The sequence below is a fragment of the Rhinoderma darwinii genome, chromosome 1 (genome assembly GCF_050947455.1).
Source record: "Rhinoderma darwinii isolate aRhiDar2 chromosome 1, aRhiDar2.hap1, whole genome shotgun sequence".
NCBI lineage: Eukaryota > Metazoa > Chordata > Amphibia > Anura > Rhinodermatidae > Rhinoderma > Rhinoderma darwinii.
Window position 1 is genome coordinate 602,521,177 of NC_134687.1, and position 21,125 is coordinate 602,542,301.

Consider the following 21,125-nt stretch of genomic DNA (forward strand, 5'->3'; position numbering starts at 1 on the left):
TAAAATTTATGGTTTAACTTTTATCAACTTTTTTTTAGCGTGGAATAGAAAAAAAAACGGCAATTTCGCCACACTTTTTTTCCCTCCTAAATTCACGCCGTTTACCGTGTGGTAAAAATAACACTAACTTTATTCAGCCGCTCGTTACGTTTGCAACGATACCAAATTTATATTGATTTTGTATGTTTTACACAGTAAAAACACTTGTTTTTCAAAATAATTTGTTTTTGTGTCTCCATATTTCAAGAGCCATAACTTTATTGTTCCGCTGATGCAGTTGTATGAGGGCTTTTTTTGCGGGACGACTTGTAGTTTTTATTAGTACCATTTTGGAGTAGATGCGACTTTTTGATCTCTTTTTATCACATTTGTTTTATGGCAGAATTCACAGAAAACAGCAATTTTTGCATTGTTTTATATTTTATGGCGTTCACCTTGCGAGTTAAATAATATAATAATTTTATAGTTGGGGTCATTACGGATGCGGCAATACCAAATATATGTAACTTTTTTACTTTGTTTTTTTTTTAATAATAAAGCATTTTGTAAGGGGGAAAAAATGTGTTTTTCATTTTTTTTTTTTTTATTAACTTCACTAAACTTTTTTTTTACTCTTTTACTAGTCCCACTAGGGGACTTCACTATGCGATCCTTCGACCGCATTTATAATGCACTGCAATACTTTTTTATAGCAGTGTATTAGTGCCTGTCCGTGTGAAACGAGCAGGCATCTGCTAGGCCATGAGTCTGGCATGGCCTAGCAGGCATAACTAGTGGCAGACCTGGGGGGGCTTCCAAGTATCAGTGGTAGCTGATGATAGAAGTTTCTGTCCCCCCTGTGCAAAACTAGTGTGGTACAGGAACTGCTGAAGCCCGTGATGAATGACACATACTGTAGATATCCATAGACTCAAGTAGAGAAAGCGTGTCACCGAGCCGGACTCACTGCTGCTAAGCAACAGTCTGATATATAGAGATAGAAGAAGCAAGAAAAATAACAGGTGAGAGACTGACACATGGAATACCATAATGGTACACATGGGAGAGTTTAGTCTTCGTAGGTGTCCCTTTAAGATACAGAACTAATGCAAGTAAATAGCAAATACAAGGATACAACTGAGCTTTTACAAAGTTGCGCCAGGCACCCGGTTCTTTCGGGACTCTGCGGGTCAACACGAAGGTAGATACATAGACTTACTTTTGCAGTTAAAGTACAATGGGCTGTTTGATTCCTACAGTAACCTAAAAAAATCAGAGCTTTCATGTATTGTTCCACTGAGGAGTCAAGCGCCAGCAGCAAAAAGGCACACTGGCCCCCTGGCTCCCGGGATTTGTCTATCTGTATTGATATTGCTCAAGGATCAGGATAATGGATGCCAAGGCCTAAAAGCCTCAGGTGTTCAAGAGTTAATATTGGTTTAACTACAAAGCAATGCCACTTGTGCAGTGGTATTAGGGTAAAGCCGCACGGAGCGGCGCTGACACGGTCGCAACGCGGCCAACAACTGCGCTGGCACCATGTTCGGTGCGGTTGTCAAATAGTCTGTTAGTGGCTGCACGTTAATGCGGGTAAACCGTACATTTATCTACAAAATCATGCGGCCATGAATTAATACACTCTTCATGGCTGCACAATTTTGCAAGTTACAAGAAGTTACCCCCGATTCATTCTCTATGGTAGTGCCAGAAAAGCCCAACACTGCACTCTGCTATCTGAATGAGCGACCTGCCGCTCGGTTCAAACTTGGGGTTCGGGCAACTTTGGGCTCCTTGTTCCCGTAGACGGTGGGGGTCCGAGCTGTCGGACACCCACCGATCAGCAAGTTACCCCTTACCATACGGATAGGGGGTAACTTGTTGTAACCGGAATATCCCTTAACAAAGCATTTGACAGCCGCGCCTAACATAGTGGCAGAGCGGTTGTTGGCCGCATCGGTGTCAGGGCCACTCCATGTGGCCTTACCCTTAATGATCCTAGTGTCTGATTGATGTTTCAGGTGATGTGTTTATGGAGTTGGCTGTTAGGAACACTGTATGCCTACTCCTCTTTTGCAGGCATCTAATGTGTCTCCATACAGGGCAAGTAGGAGTCAAGTAGGTTTGACCTATCCGTGACTTTTTTCCATGTCAGATGAGCGGTGTCAGGTAGCCTCTTATCCCCATTGAAACAGCAAATTTTTCTTCGTCAACAGCCTGTTCCAAGATTACCGTTGGCACCAGGCATCAGTGATAGCCTCTGCAGTAACTTCCACCTCCCATGCTCCACCGGAGCGGACCAAGGTAAGCTCGTTGCTATTACAACCTTCCCTGGCTCAATTACGCAAGCGTCCCTGGCCTCCTGACACTGCTGATTTCCAGAGCCCCTGGATCTGCTACAGCCCACTCAGCCTTATGAAGTAGCTGGCTATCAGCCCACGCGGATACAGGAAGATACTGCTGCCCATGGAGTCAACTGCCTTCATGCCCTCTGGCAGTTTCCCCTACTGGTCCTCTGGTTCCTCGTGAGGAAGGGAGGGTAACACACGCTGCACCTCATCCCATTACAATGTGGACTCCAAGAAGACCCCCACATCAGACTGGGCACATCCTGCTCCCTCAACATGAATCCCGAAATGCTGCACCTCCCCCTCCACTACTACTCACTACAAAACCCTGGACAGGACCCAAACGATATTCCAGCAGCCGCCATCTTTTTTTTTTTACATTGCCCATCCACCCGTGTCTTTAGGGGACCTTCCTATGTCCGCACCTTCTACCATCGTACAGTCTGGGACTGATGCCAGACCGGACACAATGGTGGATCTCCGATTCCTGGTACAATATCTACCTATTTCACCTGACATGACACTTCTGGCTAAACAAGTAGAACAATGAAAGCATGAAATTGTGCAATTTCAAACTGACCTCCTCATTTACTACTGAGTCAATGGTCTAGGGCAGGCCATGCTCACAATGCTGCTACCTCTGGCATAACAATCCTGCATGCCATTGTGTATCCGCATACCACCCCACTGTTTGCGCTTAAACAACATATGGATGATATTGAGAACCTGATTTACTCCCCACATTGACTTCAATCTTTACAACACTGCCATCCTTCCAACTCACATAGAGATTGGCAGGGCCCGCAGAGGCATTACATCGCCCTAGCCTGGATGACCAATAACTCACGCATGTCTTTTGTCACATAAGCATGGTCACCTGCAATAACTCTGAACTACATACATATCCTACCAGATCTGTCCCGCCTCACCTTGGCACCATTGTGGGAAGGAAAAGATCAGGACTGGATTTTCAGCTCCTAAATTAAACAAGAATGCTGAGCTTTAGGCCGGATTCATACGAGCGTGTTCGGTCCGTGATATACGGACCGTATGTCGGCCGCATTTCCCGGACCGAACACAGTGCAGGGAGCCGGGCTCCTAGCATCATAGTTATCTAGGACGCTAGGAGTCCCTGCCTCTCCGTGGAACTACTGTCCCGTACTGAAAAAATTATTACAGTACGGGGCAGTTTTCCCGCAACGAGGCACTTACACCTATCGTCATAGATAACTATGATGCTAGGAGCCTGGCTCCCTGCAGAGTGTTCGGTCCGGGAAATGTGGCCGACATACAAGCCATATATCACGGACCGAACACGCTCGTGTGAATCCGGCCTCAAAAGGGGTTTTCCCACGAGAAACATTTATGACATATCCACAGGATGTGTGTCACAATCTATGGGTATGTGGACCCACTGGGCCGTACCGCCGTAGCGGGATAGAAGCTGGTCAACAGAGTACCAAGTCAATATATAAATAGTCCAAGCACAAGGGTACCTGTAGTGGTTCAGACAGTAGCAACGGCTAGGCACAGATGGGACCTTGACAGCAGACACCAGACGTGGTGTAACAGCAGGCAGAACCGGTGACACAACACGACTCCCACAGGTTTATGGCAAAGGAACAAATAGCATGGGATACAGGGTACAGGTGTCAGGGCACGGGAACAAGATAACACTAAGGCACCATGTGCAAGACTAACATAGGAAAACACAACAACGCTCAGGCAATGAGCGAAGGGGCAGGGCCCTTCTTGTAGTCCAGGGTGATCATGGGCTAATTAATAATTCCCATGTGCGCACGCTGGCCCTTTAAGGCTGGGCACGCACCCTACGGGACATAGCGGACCGGAAGTGAGCTCTGACGTCTACTGGGGAGGAGATGCAGGCAAGCGCTCACAGATCCATGGCTGCGGCCCTTCGGGGGGTGAGTAATACGGACGGTCCACGGCCATGGACGCTACAATATGTCATAAATGTCAGATAGATGCAGGTCCCACCACTGGGACCCGCACCTATCTCTAGAACGGGGCCCCTAAACCCTGTTCTATCTCTTTGTGTGTCGGCTGATTTCCGACCATGAAGGTGAAAACAGCGTAGCTTGCTGTGCCCCAACTAAATTGTTGTTACAGAAACAGCGTAGCTCGCATGCTACGCTGCTTCTGTAACTGCCATTCACTACTATGGGACTTACGGAAACCGTGTAGCTCAGCAGGCTACGCTGTTTTCGTAACTCCCGACCAGAAAGTCAGCAAGTGGCCGGGAGTCAGTGATAGCAGACAAAGCTAGAACAGGGTTTAGGGGGCCCTATTCTAGAGATAGGTGCAGGTCCCAGAGGTGGGACTCGCATCTGACATTTATGACATATCCTGAGGATATATCAAATGTCTCTCGTGGGAAAACCCCTTTAATTACATAAAACCTGAAACTCCTAAATATATATAAAAAAAAAAATGGAAAAATAATGCATTCGAGCATTTAAAGAATAAATAGAAGATTATATAGACATGCAATGATTGCTCCCCACTAACCTTTCACGGCTAGGCACCAGTGAGGGGGCAAGCAGCTTACTGCTGGGGATTCAGACGCCACCTTTCCCAGAAGTTAATGGAGCTTGTGTAGCTTATGTGCAGTCTTGAAGACGAAGTAATAATGACTTTAGGTTGTAGCACACATTAATAACGGAGCTGAACTCCAAGTGCTGGCCATACAGTGACAGATCTGTTATATACCAGCTTTGACTGGTTTGCCTCAGCATGCTGCAGTGCCATCTGTCACGTGAAGCGGGTTGTCAGCTGATTCTATGAAAGTTACACCAAAGCTTGACCAGCTGCTCTATGGCATTTATACTGGGACAACAGCCTGGAAGCGTTTTTACTGAAGTACACTGACAAACCTACCTGCATGTTTAAAGAGGCTCTGTCACCAGATTTTGCAACCCCTATCTGCTATTGCAGCAGATAGGCGCTGCAATGTAGATTACAGTAACGTTTTTATTTTTAAAAAACGAGCATTTTTGGCCAAGTTATGGCCATTTTCGTATTTATGCAAATGAGGCTTGCAAAAGTCCAACTGGGCGTGTATTATGTGCGTACATCGGGGCGTGTTTACTACTTTTACTAGCTGGGCGTTGTGTATAGAAGTATCATCCACTTCTCTTCACAACGCCCAGCTTCTGGCAGTGCAGATCTGTGACGTCACTCACAGGTCCTGCATCGTGTCGGCACCAGAGGCTACAGTTGATTCTGCAGCAGCATCAGCATTTGCAGGTAAGTAGCTACATCGACTTACCTGCAAACGCCGATGCTGCTGCAGAATCATCTGTAGCCTCTGGTGCCGATGTGTCCTCGCTCGTCCGACACGATGCAGGACCTGTGAGTGACGACACAGCGTGATCTCTGGAGAACACGCTGTGTCTGCACTGCCAGAAGCTGGGCGTTCTGAAGAGAAGTGGATGATACTTCTATACACAACGCCCAGCTAGTAAAAGTAGTAAACACGCCCCGATGTACGCACATAATACACGCCCAGTTGTACTTTTGCTTTAAACACGCCCAGTTGTACTTTTGCAAGCCTCATTTGCATAAATACGAAAATGGTCATAACTTGGCCAAAAATGCTCGTTTTTTAAAAATAAAAACGTTACTGTAATCTACATTGCAGCGCCTATCTGCTGCAATAGCAGATAGGGGCTGCAAAATCTGGTGACAGAGCCTCTTTAAGCCCTGTTCACACTGGCCACATTTTTTTTTTTTTTTTGCTAATATAAAAAATTACTAATAGTTGTTTTTTTAGTTCTGCAGTGTGTGAATCCATACATTAGACCAGTCAACATCAGTCATTTCTACTAGCATGGGTGGTCTAGGTTTTGCAATTACACCAACATGTTAGTTATAACGTGACATTGGAAAAGCATTATTTCTACATTCATATTTCTTATATTGCAGTATTTTGGCTCCTAAGTGGATAACCCTTAAAAGTCAGTGTAAGATCTCTGTCCTTACAAAGTGCACATATGACGCACCGGAGGACCACATCTCCTCCTCTGCCCCCCGATATTTAAACCCTTCCCGCCGCAGCCCTTTTTCAGATTTTAATTTTCGTTTTTTCCTCCCCACCTTCCAAGAGCCATAACTTCTTTATTTTTCTGTCGATATAGTCCTATGAGGGCTTGATTTTTGCAGGACGAGTTGTAGTTTTTCGTAGCACCATTTAGGCTATGTTCACACGGAGTATTTTGGGGGAGGAATATCTGCCTCAAAATTCCGTTTGGAACTTTGAGGCAGATATTCCTCTCCCTGCACGCCGATTTTCGCGGAAATTATCGCGCCGTTTTTCGCCCACGGCCATTGAGCGCCGCGGGCATAAAACAGCGAGAAATACGCTTTCTCCTGCCTCCCATTGAAGTCAATGGGAGGTCAGAGGCGGAAGCGCCCGAAGATAGGGCATGTCGCTTCTTTTTCCCGCGAGGCAGTTTTACTGCTCGCGGGAAAGACGCCGACGCCTCCCATTGAAATCAATGGGAGGCGTTCTCGGGCCGTTTTTGCCGAGTTTTGCGACGCGGTTTCAGCGTCCAAAAACTCGGCAAAATACCCCGTTTTAACATAGCCTTATTTTGCCATATAATGTACTCGGAAACGGGAAAAAAAATATTTGTGGGGTAGAAAATGAAAAAAAACAGCGATTCCTCCATGGTTTTTTGCGCGCCGTTCTTACGGAATTCAGTGTGCAATTAAAATAACATGTTAACTTTATTCTGTGGGTCAATACGATTACGGCGATACCAAATATATATAGTTTTTTCTATATTTTACAAGTAAAAACCTAAGTGTAAAAACAAAAGTTTATTTTGTGTCGCCAAATTCCGAGGGCCATAACTTTTTTATTTTTCTGTCGATTAAGTGGTATGAGGGCTTATTTTTTGCGGGATAAGCCTTCATTAGGCAGCCATAGCAACCATTCCCCCCCCCCCCCCTCGCGCGCGCGCGCGATTGCGTTGCGGGGGGGCGATGAGCTGTTAGAGGGGGACGCCCCCCTCTTTCTAACGACTAAAACGCTGCGGTCGCTATAGACAGCAGCATTTAACAAGTTAAACGAGCGGGATCGCGCTCGAGCGCGATGTCGCTCGTTACTCTTAAGTGATGGCTGTAACAAACAGCCGACACCGGCATCGTATGGAGCGGGTTCACTCTGTGAGCCCTTTTCATACTTCCCCCTACCTGACTTTGGCGTATGGGTATGGATACGTCAAAATGTCGGGAAGGGGTTAAACTTTTTACTCCAATCCCTTTAAACTAGGCATTTATTAGAAGCCCTAATTGAAAGAAACCATCAGGTATTGGAGTACAAGGTGAGAGCGTGGCCTGTTTGATCGGTGGGAGTCCAGCCATTAATACCCTCACGACCCCCCGCCGTTCCCACACAGACCAAAACGAAGCTCGTTCGCAGAGAGAAATCCGGTGCCATTTTCTTGTGGACCGGAAGCCGCTGCCGGACAGTACGATGACGATTTCCGGCCGCAGCTTCCGGCCATATGTTCAAGAAGCGAAGGAGCAAGGAATAGGATCGGAGGCGGCAGGAGCAGGTCATTTTTGTTTGTGTATGTGATGTTTGTATTATGTTCGTGTTATACTGTCTGATTAGCACTGTATCTAATCCTCCTACACTCTGCAGTCGCTCAGAAAATGGCGGCACACAGTGTAGGAGGTTTGAAGATTCCACCCCCTCCTTCTCCTGGCACTAGCCAGAATAAGGGAGGAGGGATTGTGTGAGGACACTAGAGTGTGTGTCTACCCCAAATTTGCAGCATAAAGCAATGAGGTTGCTTTACCACATTGACCATGCTGCAATTTTGGGAACTGCTCCCTCTAGTGGCCAGCACATGGAAATGTTATAAATTAGAATCTAATTTATAATATTTCCTGACTTGTGAAAAAATTTAAAAACATCAAAACAATGTGTAATCACTTAAATATTAATTGTTTAACTAAAAAAAAAATTCTAGCAACACATTCTCTTTAAAATCTCATGGCCGCATTGGGCAATGACTGCCTCGGATGTGATATCACTATAGATAAGTTGGTCACTTGTTTCTTTCTGGCTCCTGTCAGCACACATTTCCCTATATGACTCCAAGAAAGGAAATATGTAAATCCAAATTCTTTCCCTATTTAATCACCTGAAAGAAACGTAGAAATAAATAACATCAATTATTTCAGTCCACCCAGGATCTTAAGCCGGGCATACAAATGACATAACTGCCAGCCAACTATTACTCCCAAATCCAACATGTCTGATCCCTTTTTCTACATCTGGTGTCGGGGGGCAGTCAAGAGTCCTCCATACACATAAGCTTATCGGCGGATTCAGGTGACTTATCTTGTGTCTAGGGCCAACTTTAGAATTGAAACAGAATAGAGGACAGCACCAGGTCGACCACAAAACTGCTCTGAAAGAAGGTGGCGTTTAATTTCAAATGGAAGTTATTTCTAAAGGATTTATATGAAATCCTACGGAAAGAAAATAATGTGTTGCATAAGATGCTTTATTACAAAAGTATTATCCTCTATAAGAACTACATCTAGGTGAGAATCCCTCCATAACACGGCATACGGAGGCACCATACAGCGACACACAGAGTGATATAGGGGCTATTCTTCTGTACAATAATACCGCTCACAGTTGATGGTAGAATATCTAGGGGGGGGGGGGGAGAAATTTCGGGAACGGACTTGTTATTACGGTGACATCCTATTACAGGACCACGCTGGAATTCAGTGATCTCTTTACAACGACCCGTTCTATCACAAATGTTTGTAAAAGCAACTGCATGGCGAGTGCTGGATTTTATACACCTGTGGCAATGAGACTGAATGAAACGCCTGATTTCAATTATTAACCCCTTGGCAACATACAACTTATTATTACGTTGTTGTCGCCAAGGTCTTAAGGCAACACAACGCAACTGTACGTTTTATTGCTGGTGCGGGCTCAGAAGCTGAGCCAGCACCATCGCCAGCGGGTGTTGGCTGTATAGTACAGCTGACACCCTGCTGCATGGCCAGGACCGGAGCTAGCTCTGCATCTATGGGGGTTTACTAGCAGATCGGAAGCCCGCAATGTTAATCATGGGATTCCGATTGCTGCTTTGGCAGACCGGAGACCTAACAATGGCCTCCTGTCTGCCAAGAACGGAAGCCTTGGAGGAGAGGCCTAAAAGGCTTCTGTCCCCAGAAACAAGATGGCACAGGCTCAGAAGCTGAGCCTGCGACATCAACCGCAGGTGTCAGCTGTACGTTAATGGGTTTTCCACTGTTTTGGGCCCTCAGGTGCTTTGTAAATGCAACATGACACTCAAGAACTATTCCAGGAAAACTTGAGCTCCAAGAGTCAAATGGCGCTCCTTCCCTCCCGAGCCCTGCCGTGTGTCCAAACAGCAGTTTATTAGTACATATGGGGTATTGCCATAATCTGGAGAAATTGCTTTTCAAATGTTGGGGGGCATTTTCTCCTTTATTCCTAGTAAAAATTGAAAATGTCCACATTTTATCTGAAAAAAATAAATTTTTCAATTTCACAGCATAATTACACTAAATTTTGCAAAAAAAACAGTGGGGTCAAAATGCTCCTTCAGGGATGTGGCTTCCCAAATCGGGTCACTTTTGGGGGGTTTGCACAGATTTGGTCCCGCTGGGGCTTTGCAAATGTGAAATGGCGCCGTTAACCATTCCAGCAAAATTTGAGCTCCAAAAGCCAAATAACACTCCTTTCATTCTAAGCCCTGTCATGGGTACGAACAGCAATTTATGTCCACATATGGGGTATTGCCGTGCTCCAGAGAAATTGCTTTACAAATATTGGAGTGCTTTTTCTCCTTTAGCCCTTGTGAAAATGAAAAAAAATCTAAAAGCTAAAACTACATTTTATGGGGAAAAAAAATTAGATTTTTATTTTCACGGCCTACTTCCAATTAATCCAGCGAAAAACCTGTGGGGCCAAAACGTTCACTATACCCTTAGATAAATTCCTTCAGGGGTGTAGCTTCCAAAATGGGTTCACTTTTGGGGGGTTTACAAACATTGGGGTGTTTTTTCTCTTTTATTCCTCGTAAAAATGAAAAAACATCGTATGTTTTATTTGGAAAAAAATGTAGATTTTCATTTTTATGGCTTAATTGAAAACAATTTACCAAAAACCTGAGCTCAAAATGCTCACTATACCTCTAGATAAATTCCTTGGGGGTGTAGTTTCCAAAATGTCTTTTTGAGGGTTTTTCCTTTGTTTTGGCACTACAAGACCTTTTCAAACCGGACATGGAGCCTAAAATATATTCTAAAAAAAGGATACCTGAAAATCCCCTGGGTGCTCCTTTGCTTCTGAGGCCGATGCTTCAGTCCATTATCACACTAGGACCACATGTTGGATATTTCTAAAAACTGCAGAATCTGGACAATAAATATTGAGCTGCGATTCTCTGGTAAAACCTTCTGTGTTACAAATGAATTTCGTCAAAAAAAAATGACATTTGTAAATTTCACCTCCACTTTGCATTAATTCCTGTGAAACGCCTAAAGGGTTAATACACTTTCTGAATGCTGTTTTGGATACTTTGAGGGGTGCAGTTTTTAAAACGGGGTGATTTATGGGGACTTTCTAATATATAAGACCCTCAAAGCCACTTCAGAACTGAACTGGTCCTTGTAAAAATAGCCTTTTGAATTTTTCTTGAAAATGTGAGAAATTGCTGCTAAAGTTCTAAGCCGTGTAACGTCCCAGAAAAATAAATAGACTAGAAAAAAAACGATGCAAACATGCAAATTTTTTCATTAACAAAGTACAATATGTCACGAGAAAACAATCTCAGAATCGCTTAGGGCCTGTTCACATCACCGTTCGCTTTCCGTTCCGGGGTTCCGTCGGGTGAACCCTGCAACGGAAAGTGAAACTGAAACCACAGCTTCCGTTTCAGTCACCACTGATAGCAATGGTGACGGAAACCTCGCTAATGGTTTCCGCACGTCACCATTCCGGCAGGTTTCCGGTTTTCCGACGGAATCAATAGCTGTAGGCCACGGCGAGATAACCACAAGCTACACAGCAGGGTTTCTCGCCTATGGGGGGGGGACAAACTAAACGGCTGGTCCCTGATTCGGACGGACTTAGGCAACTACGAGGGTTGATCATAGTAGACAGCGGTTGCTCGGGGGGAGCCAGTGGTGGTGCGCATGCACCGCTGGCTCCTAGTCCTTGGAGGGCCGGGGCAGGCGGTCCTGGCTCATCATGTGAGCTGCCGCAATCGGTCGGGTTCACCCAAGTGAGCTGTATAAGGCCTCATTCACACGACAGGGTTTCCCATCCGGGTGCCGGCCGTTCATAAATCGGCCGGCACCCGGCTGCATTAGGAATAATAGACCCCTAATGGGGCTATTCACACGACCGATTTTTTGACGGCCGGGGAAACCGGCCGTCAAAATATAGGACATGCTCTATTTTCGGCCGGGTACCAGGCCCCCATAGAAGTCTATGGGGCCGGGTAATACACGGCCATCACCGGAATGTGTCCCGAGTGATGGCCGGGTTTTCCGTCGCTTGCGCTCTATCTCCTCCTCCTCACAGCGCAGAGTGCATGTGAGGAGGAGTTGATGCCATTCGGACGAATGGCATCGCTGTACACTGTGTGGCAGGGCCGGGGTGTACAGCAGGTGGAAGGGAGCGCTGCGCTGGCTCCCTTCCCCTGCTTGTTAAAAGCACCCTGGCCCGGCGACACCTTCCATGGCGCCGTTAGCAGCTGCAGCTGCTGCCGCTGCGGCTGCTACTACTGTAGCGACGCCACTATAGCAGAGCAGGGAGGTATCTCCCCGCTCTGCTATGTACTAGCCCCACTTTAGCTCCTTGAAGGAGCGGAATCCCCGTGTTTTCAGGGATTCCGCTCCTGGACAGAGCGCTTGATGTCTCTGTCAATATCTGGGCAGTGACATCAGGGGAAACTCCTGAAGCGGAATCCCCAAACACATGGGGATTCCCCTTCAGGAGTTGCCGCTGATGTCACTGTCCAGATCTGCCCGGCCCGGAACGGATGCAAAACTTTATGCAAACCGGCCGGGCAAAATGGCCGATTTTACCGGCCGACACTCGGGCTCGGGCGGGACCCGGTCGTGTGAATCCCGCCTAATGTGTTTTAAATAAAGAGTGGCTAGTGCCACAAATGTATTTGCTATACTATTGTCATGTGGTTATTTCTGTTAGGCTCTGTTCACATCTGCATTGGGGCCCCGTTCTGACGTTCCGTCTGAGCTTTCCGTCAGAACGGGGCCCTGAACAGACACAAACGGAATCCAGAGATTTCAATGGTGACGGATCCGGCGCCCATGGTTTCCGTTTGTCTCTGTTGTGCACCGGATCCGTCGTCTTGCCGGAAGCAATAGCGTAGTCGACCCCTGGTTTCCGTTCGTATCAGTTTGTGTCTGTTCAGGGTCCCCGTTCTGACGGAAAGCTCAGACGGAACTTCAGAACGCGACCCCAACGCAGATTTGAACAGAGCCTAAGATGAGTGGGGGGGGTTTAACAAGTGCACTCCTTATAGGCTGTGTCTCCAAGGGTTAAAGAGGGGTGTCCTAATACTTGTATACAAGATGTATCACATCCTATCATAAGAGTTTGAAATAGTTTGTAAGTTTCTGGTTGTATTTTATATTGAGTTGCACTTCCGAAACACATTGTATGACCCGCTGCGTCCCTGAGCGCTGGTTTTTCTTTTTTGTTGTCCAAAGGCAGCGAACAAGTGTGAACATCCTTTACTTCCTGTTGTCACCTCCAGCAGATTCAAAATAAAGGTGAACAGAGTTTAACCCTCATTAGAGCTGATGGAAATCGTACAGACTGATCCCCGCAGGGAGTCAGGGCAAACAGCAGCTCTCGTGCTGGCGGAATTGGCGCAACCAGACGTGTAATACTAAATAGAAGCGCCAGAAGACGGACCCCCGCCTATCAGCGTGCTTGTACCTTCCACAAAAATGGGGGTGGACAATTCCTTTAAGGGAATTAAGTTGTCGTGACAACCAGCACACGGAAATGGCATCATGTGCCTCTAGTTTCGCAATTATTTTTCATAAAAGTTTGGTCGCAGAACAAATGGCTAAAACCGAAAAATAGATTAAACTGACGATAACGTTTTTCTGTCATTTCCTTTTTTTTTTTTACATTGAAATCAGCGACAGATGGAAAAAATAGGCGATCGGACAACGGACGTCAATTATTTTACACGCAATATTTTCCGGTCAGTCCTAAACTATGGTGTCATGGTAACCCACGCCGACTAACGCATTTAAAAACAAAATGAATCCCAATAGGCTCCGTTCTAATATTTGTGAGATGTCGTCAAAACTGGATCCAAATGACAGACAGGTGTGAACGTCACCTCACCAAGTCGCTGGACCGTCGCCATTATTTTGCAGCATCGGCCTCCATAGATTTTGTAACACAAAACTGTCTGACAACTATCTGACAACTCCCTGCCCAGCCCCCCCCTCGTTACAATTTCCCCTCCCCCTGCCACATAGGTTGTCACCGTGGCCTGTCACATCAACAGACAATCTCGACAGCCCAGACCACGGTGACAACCGTATGTCACAGACCAGGCGTCTCCGACGACTCCAGACCTAATCCCGACGCGTCCTGCCCTCCCAAGCAGTCATTTGTTCTCACCCGCAGTTCCTCGGGATCAGCCATTTTCTCCCGGCACCATCCTGCGACCGGCGGGGCGATGATCACGTGATGCGGATCGGAGTGTGGGGGAGGGGTGGGCGGAGCCGCGCACTGACAGAATCCCGCCCAAAATCCCATCACATGACCGTGTGTCTACGTGTGACGAGCCTGGCGGGAGGCGGCGAGGTCCTGTCACTGCTTGTTGTGGAGAAGCGCACGTATAACCCGCACGTCATGTCCTACACGGAAGTCATGTCCGGTGGAAGTGATGTTCTATCACTGGTCATTGTGCTCGGGTTTACTGCCCTTTAGCTGCCATAAGTGCTGGCCGAGCCTGTTCGCGTCATTCGACCAGCAATTGGGCCGGGGCTTGCGCTGTAATACGGCTACGTTACGGCCGTCTGAATGAGGCCCTAGTTTATGCTGGCCCCTAAGCAAAACCTAATGTGGAGGGCCCTGCTCCACTGTGGAAAGTGGAAGAGTAGCGAAAATGCAGGAAAAGCACAATGCTGAAATTAGTTTCTTCCGCAAGTTTCTTAGGGTATGTGCACACACACTAATTACGTCCGTAATTGACGGACGTATTTCGGCCGCAAGTCCCGGACCGAACACAGTGCAGGGAGCCGGGCTCCTAGCATCATACTTATGTACGACGCTAGGAGTCCCTGCCTTGCTGCAGGACAATCCCGTAGTATAATCATGGGGACAGTTGTCCGGCAGCGAGGCAGGGACTCCTAGCATCGTACATAAGTATGATGCTAGGAGCCCGGCTCCCTGCACTGTGTTCGGTCCGGGACTTGCGGCCGAAATACGTCCGTCAATTACGGACGTAATTAGTGTGTGTGCACATACCCTTACTTGCATTTTCAGTATTTTTGTTTTTTTTATGAACGTATTAACCCCTTCAGGACACAAATGATTTTTTCAATCTGACATGCGTCACTTCATGCGGTAATAACTCCGGAACGCTTTTGCCTATCCAAGCGATTCTGAGACTGTTTTCTCGTGACATGTTGTACTTTATGTTAGTGAAAAAATGTGCTCGATATTTCAACATTTATTTGTAAAAAAAGTCAAACGTTAGAGAAAATTTGCAAAAATTGACATTTTTCTAAATTTAAATGTATTTGCTTGTAAGGGCAGATTCACACGAACGTTGCGTTTTTGCGCACGCAAACAACGCGGCGTTTTGCGAGCGCAAAAACCATTTGACAGCTGCGTGTGTCATGCGTGTCTGATGCGCGGCTGCGTGATTTTCGCGCAGCCGGCATAGAGATGAGGCTTGTCGATGCCCGTCACTGTCCAAGGTGCTGAAAGAGCTAAATCTTTCAGCACCCTCGACAGTGAATGCCGAACACAACAGCGAAAAACATGTAAAAAAAAAGATAAAGTTCCTACTTACCGAGAACTTCCCGGCCGTTGCCTTGGTGACGCGTCCATGGTGACGCGCCTCTCTTGACATCGGGCCCCACCTCCCTGGATGACGCGGCAGTCCAAGTGACCGCTGCAGCCTGTGATTGGCTGCAGCCTGTGCTTGGCCTGTGATTGGCTGGAGCTGTCACTTGAACTGAAGTGTCATCCCGGGAGGTCGGACTGCAGGAAGGAGACAGGAGTAATCGGTAAGTTAGAACTTCGTTTTTTTTTTACAGGTTCATGTAATTTGGGATCACAAGTCACTGTCCATGGTGCTGAAACAGTTTAACTCTTTCAGCACCATGCACAGTGAATGTCCCCCGACGTCGCGGACCGGAAATTTTTTGGCCGGGTTCGGCCAAAACGAGTTTGGCCGAACCCGGTGAAGTTAGCTTCGGTTGTCGGGGTTCGCTCCTCGCAAAGACACTCCGTTTGGATGCTTGGAAACAGAAAAGCACGTGGTGCTTTTCTGTTTCCATTCATCCTTTTGACAGCTGTTGCGCAAACACGCAGTTCGCACGGAAGTGCTTCCGTGCGACATGCGTGGTTTTCACGCACCCATTGACTTCAATGGGTGCGTTATACGTGAAATACGCAGAGTTATTGAACCTGTCGCGTATTTTGCGCAGCGAACAAACGCTGCGCAAAATACACGGACTGTGTGTACTGCCCCATAGACTTCTATAGGGCATTGCGTGCCGCGCGAAAACCACGCGCCCTACACGCTGCCAAATCACACTCGTGTGAATCCCCCCTAAACAGATAGTAATACCACACAAAATACTAGTTAAAATCCCCCATATGTCTACTTTATATTTGCATCGTTTTTTTTTTCACGTCCTTTTATTTTCTAGGACGTTACAAGGCTTAGAACTTTAGCAGCAATTTCTCACATTTTCAAGAAAATTTCAAAAGGCTATTTTTTCTGTGACCAGTTCAGTTCTGAAGCGGGTTTGAGGGCCTTATATATTAGAAAATCCCCAGAAGTCACCCCATTTTGAAAACTGCACCCCTCAAAGTATTCAAAACAGCATTTAGAAAGTTTCTTAACCCTTTAGGCGTTTCACAGGAATTAAGGCAAAGTAGAGGTGAAATTTACAAATTATTTTTTTTTGCTAAAATTCATTTATAATACATTTTGTCATGTAACACAGAAGGTTTTACCAGAGAAATGCAACTCAATATTTATTGCCCAGATTCTGCAGATTTTAGAAATATCCCACATGTGGCCCTAGTGAGCTAATGCAGGGGCGTAACTAGGAAAGACTGGGCCCCATAGCAAACTCCTGACCGGGGCCCCTCCCGGGTGCCACAAACAGCCCCCTTTATAAATAGTGCCCCCTGTAGATAGTGCTATATAGCACCGCCTCTAGACTGTGTCACACCCCATTTGTAGATATTGCCATAAAGCTCCCACTGTATGTAGTGCCACCGCCCCCCCCCCCCAAGTAGAAAGTGCCACACACAGACCCCTGTAGATAGAGCCACAGCCCTCCCCCTGTGTATAGTGCCACACAGCCCTCCCCCTGTGTATAGTGCCACACAGCTCCCCCCTGTGTATAGTGCCACACAGCTCCCCCCTGTGTATAGTGCCACACAGCTCCCCCTTGTGTATAGTGCCACACAACTCCCCCCCTAATTAGCATAAAATGTGCACCGTTTTAAAAGTGGATTTTAAGAATTTTGCTGCATCTGAAAAAAACATACAAGGGAATGTTTGGAAATATTGTCAGGTCATGTAATACCGCATGGTGGCGGTTCAAGGGGTTAAAACTACCAGACAGGTTCCCATTAAATATACAATGAATTGAGAACAATTCCATCTGCCCTGCAATTTTGTTATTATAAATATATCCTATATAAACTACAGATTCAGAACCAAGCTCTGACCTATATACAGTACCACAACCAAACTCAGTATATAAATACAGCACTAGAACAAAGCTAAGTACATATAAACAGCACCAGAACAAAGCTCAGTACATACATACAGTACCCAAACCAAGATCAGTACATAAATACAGCACCAGAACAAAGCTCTGACATATATACAGTACCACAACCAAGCTCAGTATATAAATACAGCACTAGAACCAAGCTCTGACATTTATACAGTACTACAACCAAGCTCAGTATATAAATACAGCACTAGAACAAAGCTCTGACATATATACAGTACCACAACCAAGCTCAGTACATAAATACAGCACTAGAACCAAGCTCAGTACATAAATACAGCACTAGAACCAAGCTCTGTCATATATACAGCACCAGAACAAAGCTCAGTAAATATATACAGCACTAGAACCAAGCCCATACATATATACTGCACCAGAACAAACCTCAGTACATAAATACAGCACTAGAACCAAGCCCATACATATATACCGCACCAGAACCAACCTCAGTATATAAATACAGCACTAGAACCAAGCTCAGTACATATATACAGCACCAGAACCAACCTCAGTACATAAATACATCCCCAGAACAAAGCTCAGTACTTACATACAGCATCAGAACCAAGCTCAGTACATATATACAGCACCAGAACCAACCTCAGTACATAAATAAATCCCCAGAACCAAGCTCAGTACTTACATACAGCATCAGAACCACCTCCTTATCCCAAAAAGAAGAGAATTGACTAATCAACCTATACGCCTAATTGGTACCTATGATAGATCAGACCAAAAAATTAAAGGAATACTCAGAAAACACTGGGGTATCCTACAAATGGACCCAGACCTCAAAGAAGTCATATCCCCCTGGGCACAGGTCACATATAGACGAGGATGGAGTATAGGAGACAGAGTCACACATAGTCATTTGAAAAGCTCTAGACCTGACCCATGTTGGTTAGATCGAGGGAAATAGAGTGGGTACTATAAATGCGGACACTGTAAGGCTTGCGCGGCTGTACAAAATACCAAAGAATTTAAGAGTTCATACACAGGAAAAAATTATAAAATCAAGGACTTCATAAATTGTAGTTCTAAAAATGTAGTCTACAAAATTACATGCAGTTGTCCCCGGGCTATATAGGAAAGACCACAAGGGAATGGAGAAGGAGGATCCTGGAACATCTAGGTGACATTAAAAATGATAGAGACAAACCGGTGGCTAGACATGTACATTCAAACCATGGGGGGGATGCAAAATGTCTTAAATTCACAGCCATTGAATTAATTCACCCATCAGTTAGAGGAGGAGATATAGACACAGTAGTTCTCCAAAGGGAATCTAAATGGATATTTAAATTGGATAGCTCTGCACCCCATGGATTAAATGAGAAATTAGATTTCTCTTGTTTCATTTAAAATCTTCAAAGTCTTTCTAACAGTTCATGAATATTTCAATAAATCCGAAAACCCCATAAAATAATTCACACACATCAACGGGCTATTAACAACTTAAATAGTCATCTAATACATTGTTATCGATCACCTTTGCGGGAAAAAAATATATAAAACTCTTGACACAAGAAATAGTATTTATGTATGAAGTAAAAGATACCATGTTAAAAAACAGATGGTTTACTGCCAAAAATATCTAAATAATAATATATCTAAATATAAGAATAAAAACCCACTCTAGTAGCTCAAATTTGGAATTTATAAACGGGTTTGTAGGGGTTAATGGTATGCAGTTCTCTGTATTTGTTTCCACAGACACTACATCTACACTAGTAGATAAGCCAGACACACCCTCCCCTCTCTCCCAATCTCGGGCAGCACTGGGTCTGATTCACATTGTGAATGCATGCGGTAACCCAAGCTGACTTGCTGTTTGCTGAGGGTGATTTAACTGTCTTTGACAGTTGTTCATGTCCAGCAGCAGCAATCACAGAGGCAGTGGTCCGTGATTGTGGTAGAAGGAGCTGGACAACACGGAGTCACTGACAGACACTACCCAATGGGAGGTGCTCTGGATTCCGTTCTGTATCAGCTTCAACTATGGGGCACTCCCCTGGATACGTCACTGGAGGAGTGCACCATGAGGGAGGGAATAACCTGTATAAAGAGCAATAGAAAACACATGTGGGTGAGGACGTCACACGCCGGAACCAGCGTTTACTCCAGCACGAGGAAACAAGTGCTATGAGGAATCTCTGCCACTGCAGAAGATTGAAACTTTAATACAGCTCCAACTTCATTTGTGCCCCCTGTCAAGGAGGTTATCTGGCCTTATCTCCCCTGAGGAATTCTGGCCATAAGGAAACGCGTCGGGAGAAAATAATGATTGATTGCCTAAAATCATATAAAAGAAACAAGTGAGGCTTCCCAGTCCCCAGCCATAAGAACGGAACAGGACTTTAACACACTACGGAACGGGTAGGAGGGGTCATTACCCCACAGAGTTTTATATATATCCTCCTGGGAAATAGATCACTCACATGTTTTGCAACAATTTGGAGCATTTTTCTTTAACTCTGCAAAGAAATGATGATATCACCAATATTGAATTGACTTTTTTTGCATTGAGCACTATATCTCCTGTACTATAAGGAAGATTTTTTTGTAAACAGTCTTGTCCTGGTGTGTCATTTGTTTTACACACTTTTTAAATATGTTACAAGTAAAAGTTACATTTTAAACGAAACTCTAGTCCTATTCCAGTGATTCAATTATTAATTATTGTAGAGTATACAAAATATCAAGTCCTGCGGTGGAAGGCTTCAAATATACCACTAACACCTTATACAGCATCAGAACCAAGATCAGTACATATATACAACACCAGAACCAAGCTCAATACATATATACAATACCAGAACAAATACAGGTCGATTTAGTGCAACCCCTGCCTTATTGGTTTGTACGACGTAAAACTACTGCTCCTAGCATGGCCCGAACAATGGTGAGGATATGCTGGGAGATGCTGTTTCACAAAAAAAAAAATCATGTCACCCATCATCTTGCTGCAGATCATACAATGACTACAGTGCTGATTAGAGGCAGAATAAACATGTACATTAAGTGACTCACCGGTGACGTCTCAGATTCTAGTTCTTTTCTTCTCCCTCCGGTCCAGACATCTATGATGGATTTCTACTGGCCATGACCCATTTCTGCAGTTTTCCGCTCAGATGTCTTCAGCTTCTCACTTTTAAAACATTTCTGCACCTATAAACAAAGTAGAAATTCTCAACACCTCTTGCACCTCTAACTATAATAGCGCCATACACTGTGTCTCTGATTATAATAGTACCATACACTGTCACACACATACACCGTGCCCCCTGTAGATAGTGCCCCCATAGTCACCGTGCTGCCCTACATATATCTCCCCCTATAGGTAGTGCTCCATGTATAGCGCACCTCTGTAGACTGTGCCCTACATATAGCCACCCTGTTGCTAGTACCCGACAGGTAACCCACCCCTGTATATAGTGTCCCACAGATAGCCCACCACTATAGAAAGTGCCCTAAAAATAGCTCCCCTATAGATAGTGCTCTACAGGGTGGGCCATTTATATGGATACACCTAAATAAAATGGGAATGGTTGGTGATATTAACTTCCTGTTTTTGGCACATTAGTATATGGGAGGGGGGAAACTTTTCAAGCTGGGTGTTGACCATGGCGGCCATTTTGTATCCAACTTTAGTTTTTTCAATGGGAAGAGGGTCATATGACATATCAAACTTATCGAGAATTTCACAAGAAAAACAATGGTGTGCTTGGT

General features: G+C 45.4%; 1 protein-coding gene across 3 annotated transcripts in view; it reads right to left on the bottom strand.

The window, feature by feature from the left end:
* The window catches only part of PIAS2 (protein inhibitor of activated STAT 2), a 36,634-nt gene extending 22,470 nt beyond the window's left edge, over nucleotides 1-14,164 (bottom strand). Inside the window, exon 1 of one of the 3 annotated variants that reach the window (XM_075840684.1) lies at nucleotides 14,026-14,164. In XM_075840684.1, coding sequence (XP_075696799.1) covers nucleotides 14,026-14,163 — 138 coding nt within the window. In that variant the 5' untranslated portion in view covers nucleotide 14,164. Of the gene's footprint in view, nucleotides 1-4,853; nucleotides 4,923-14,025 lie in introns of those variants that run through there. The other 2 variants (XM_075840668.1, XM_075840676.1) reach the window with 2 other exon arrangements.
* Between the last annotated feature and the right edge of the window lie 6,961 nt (nucleotides 14,165-21,125).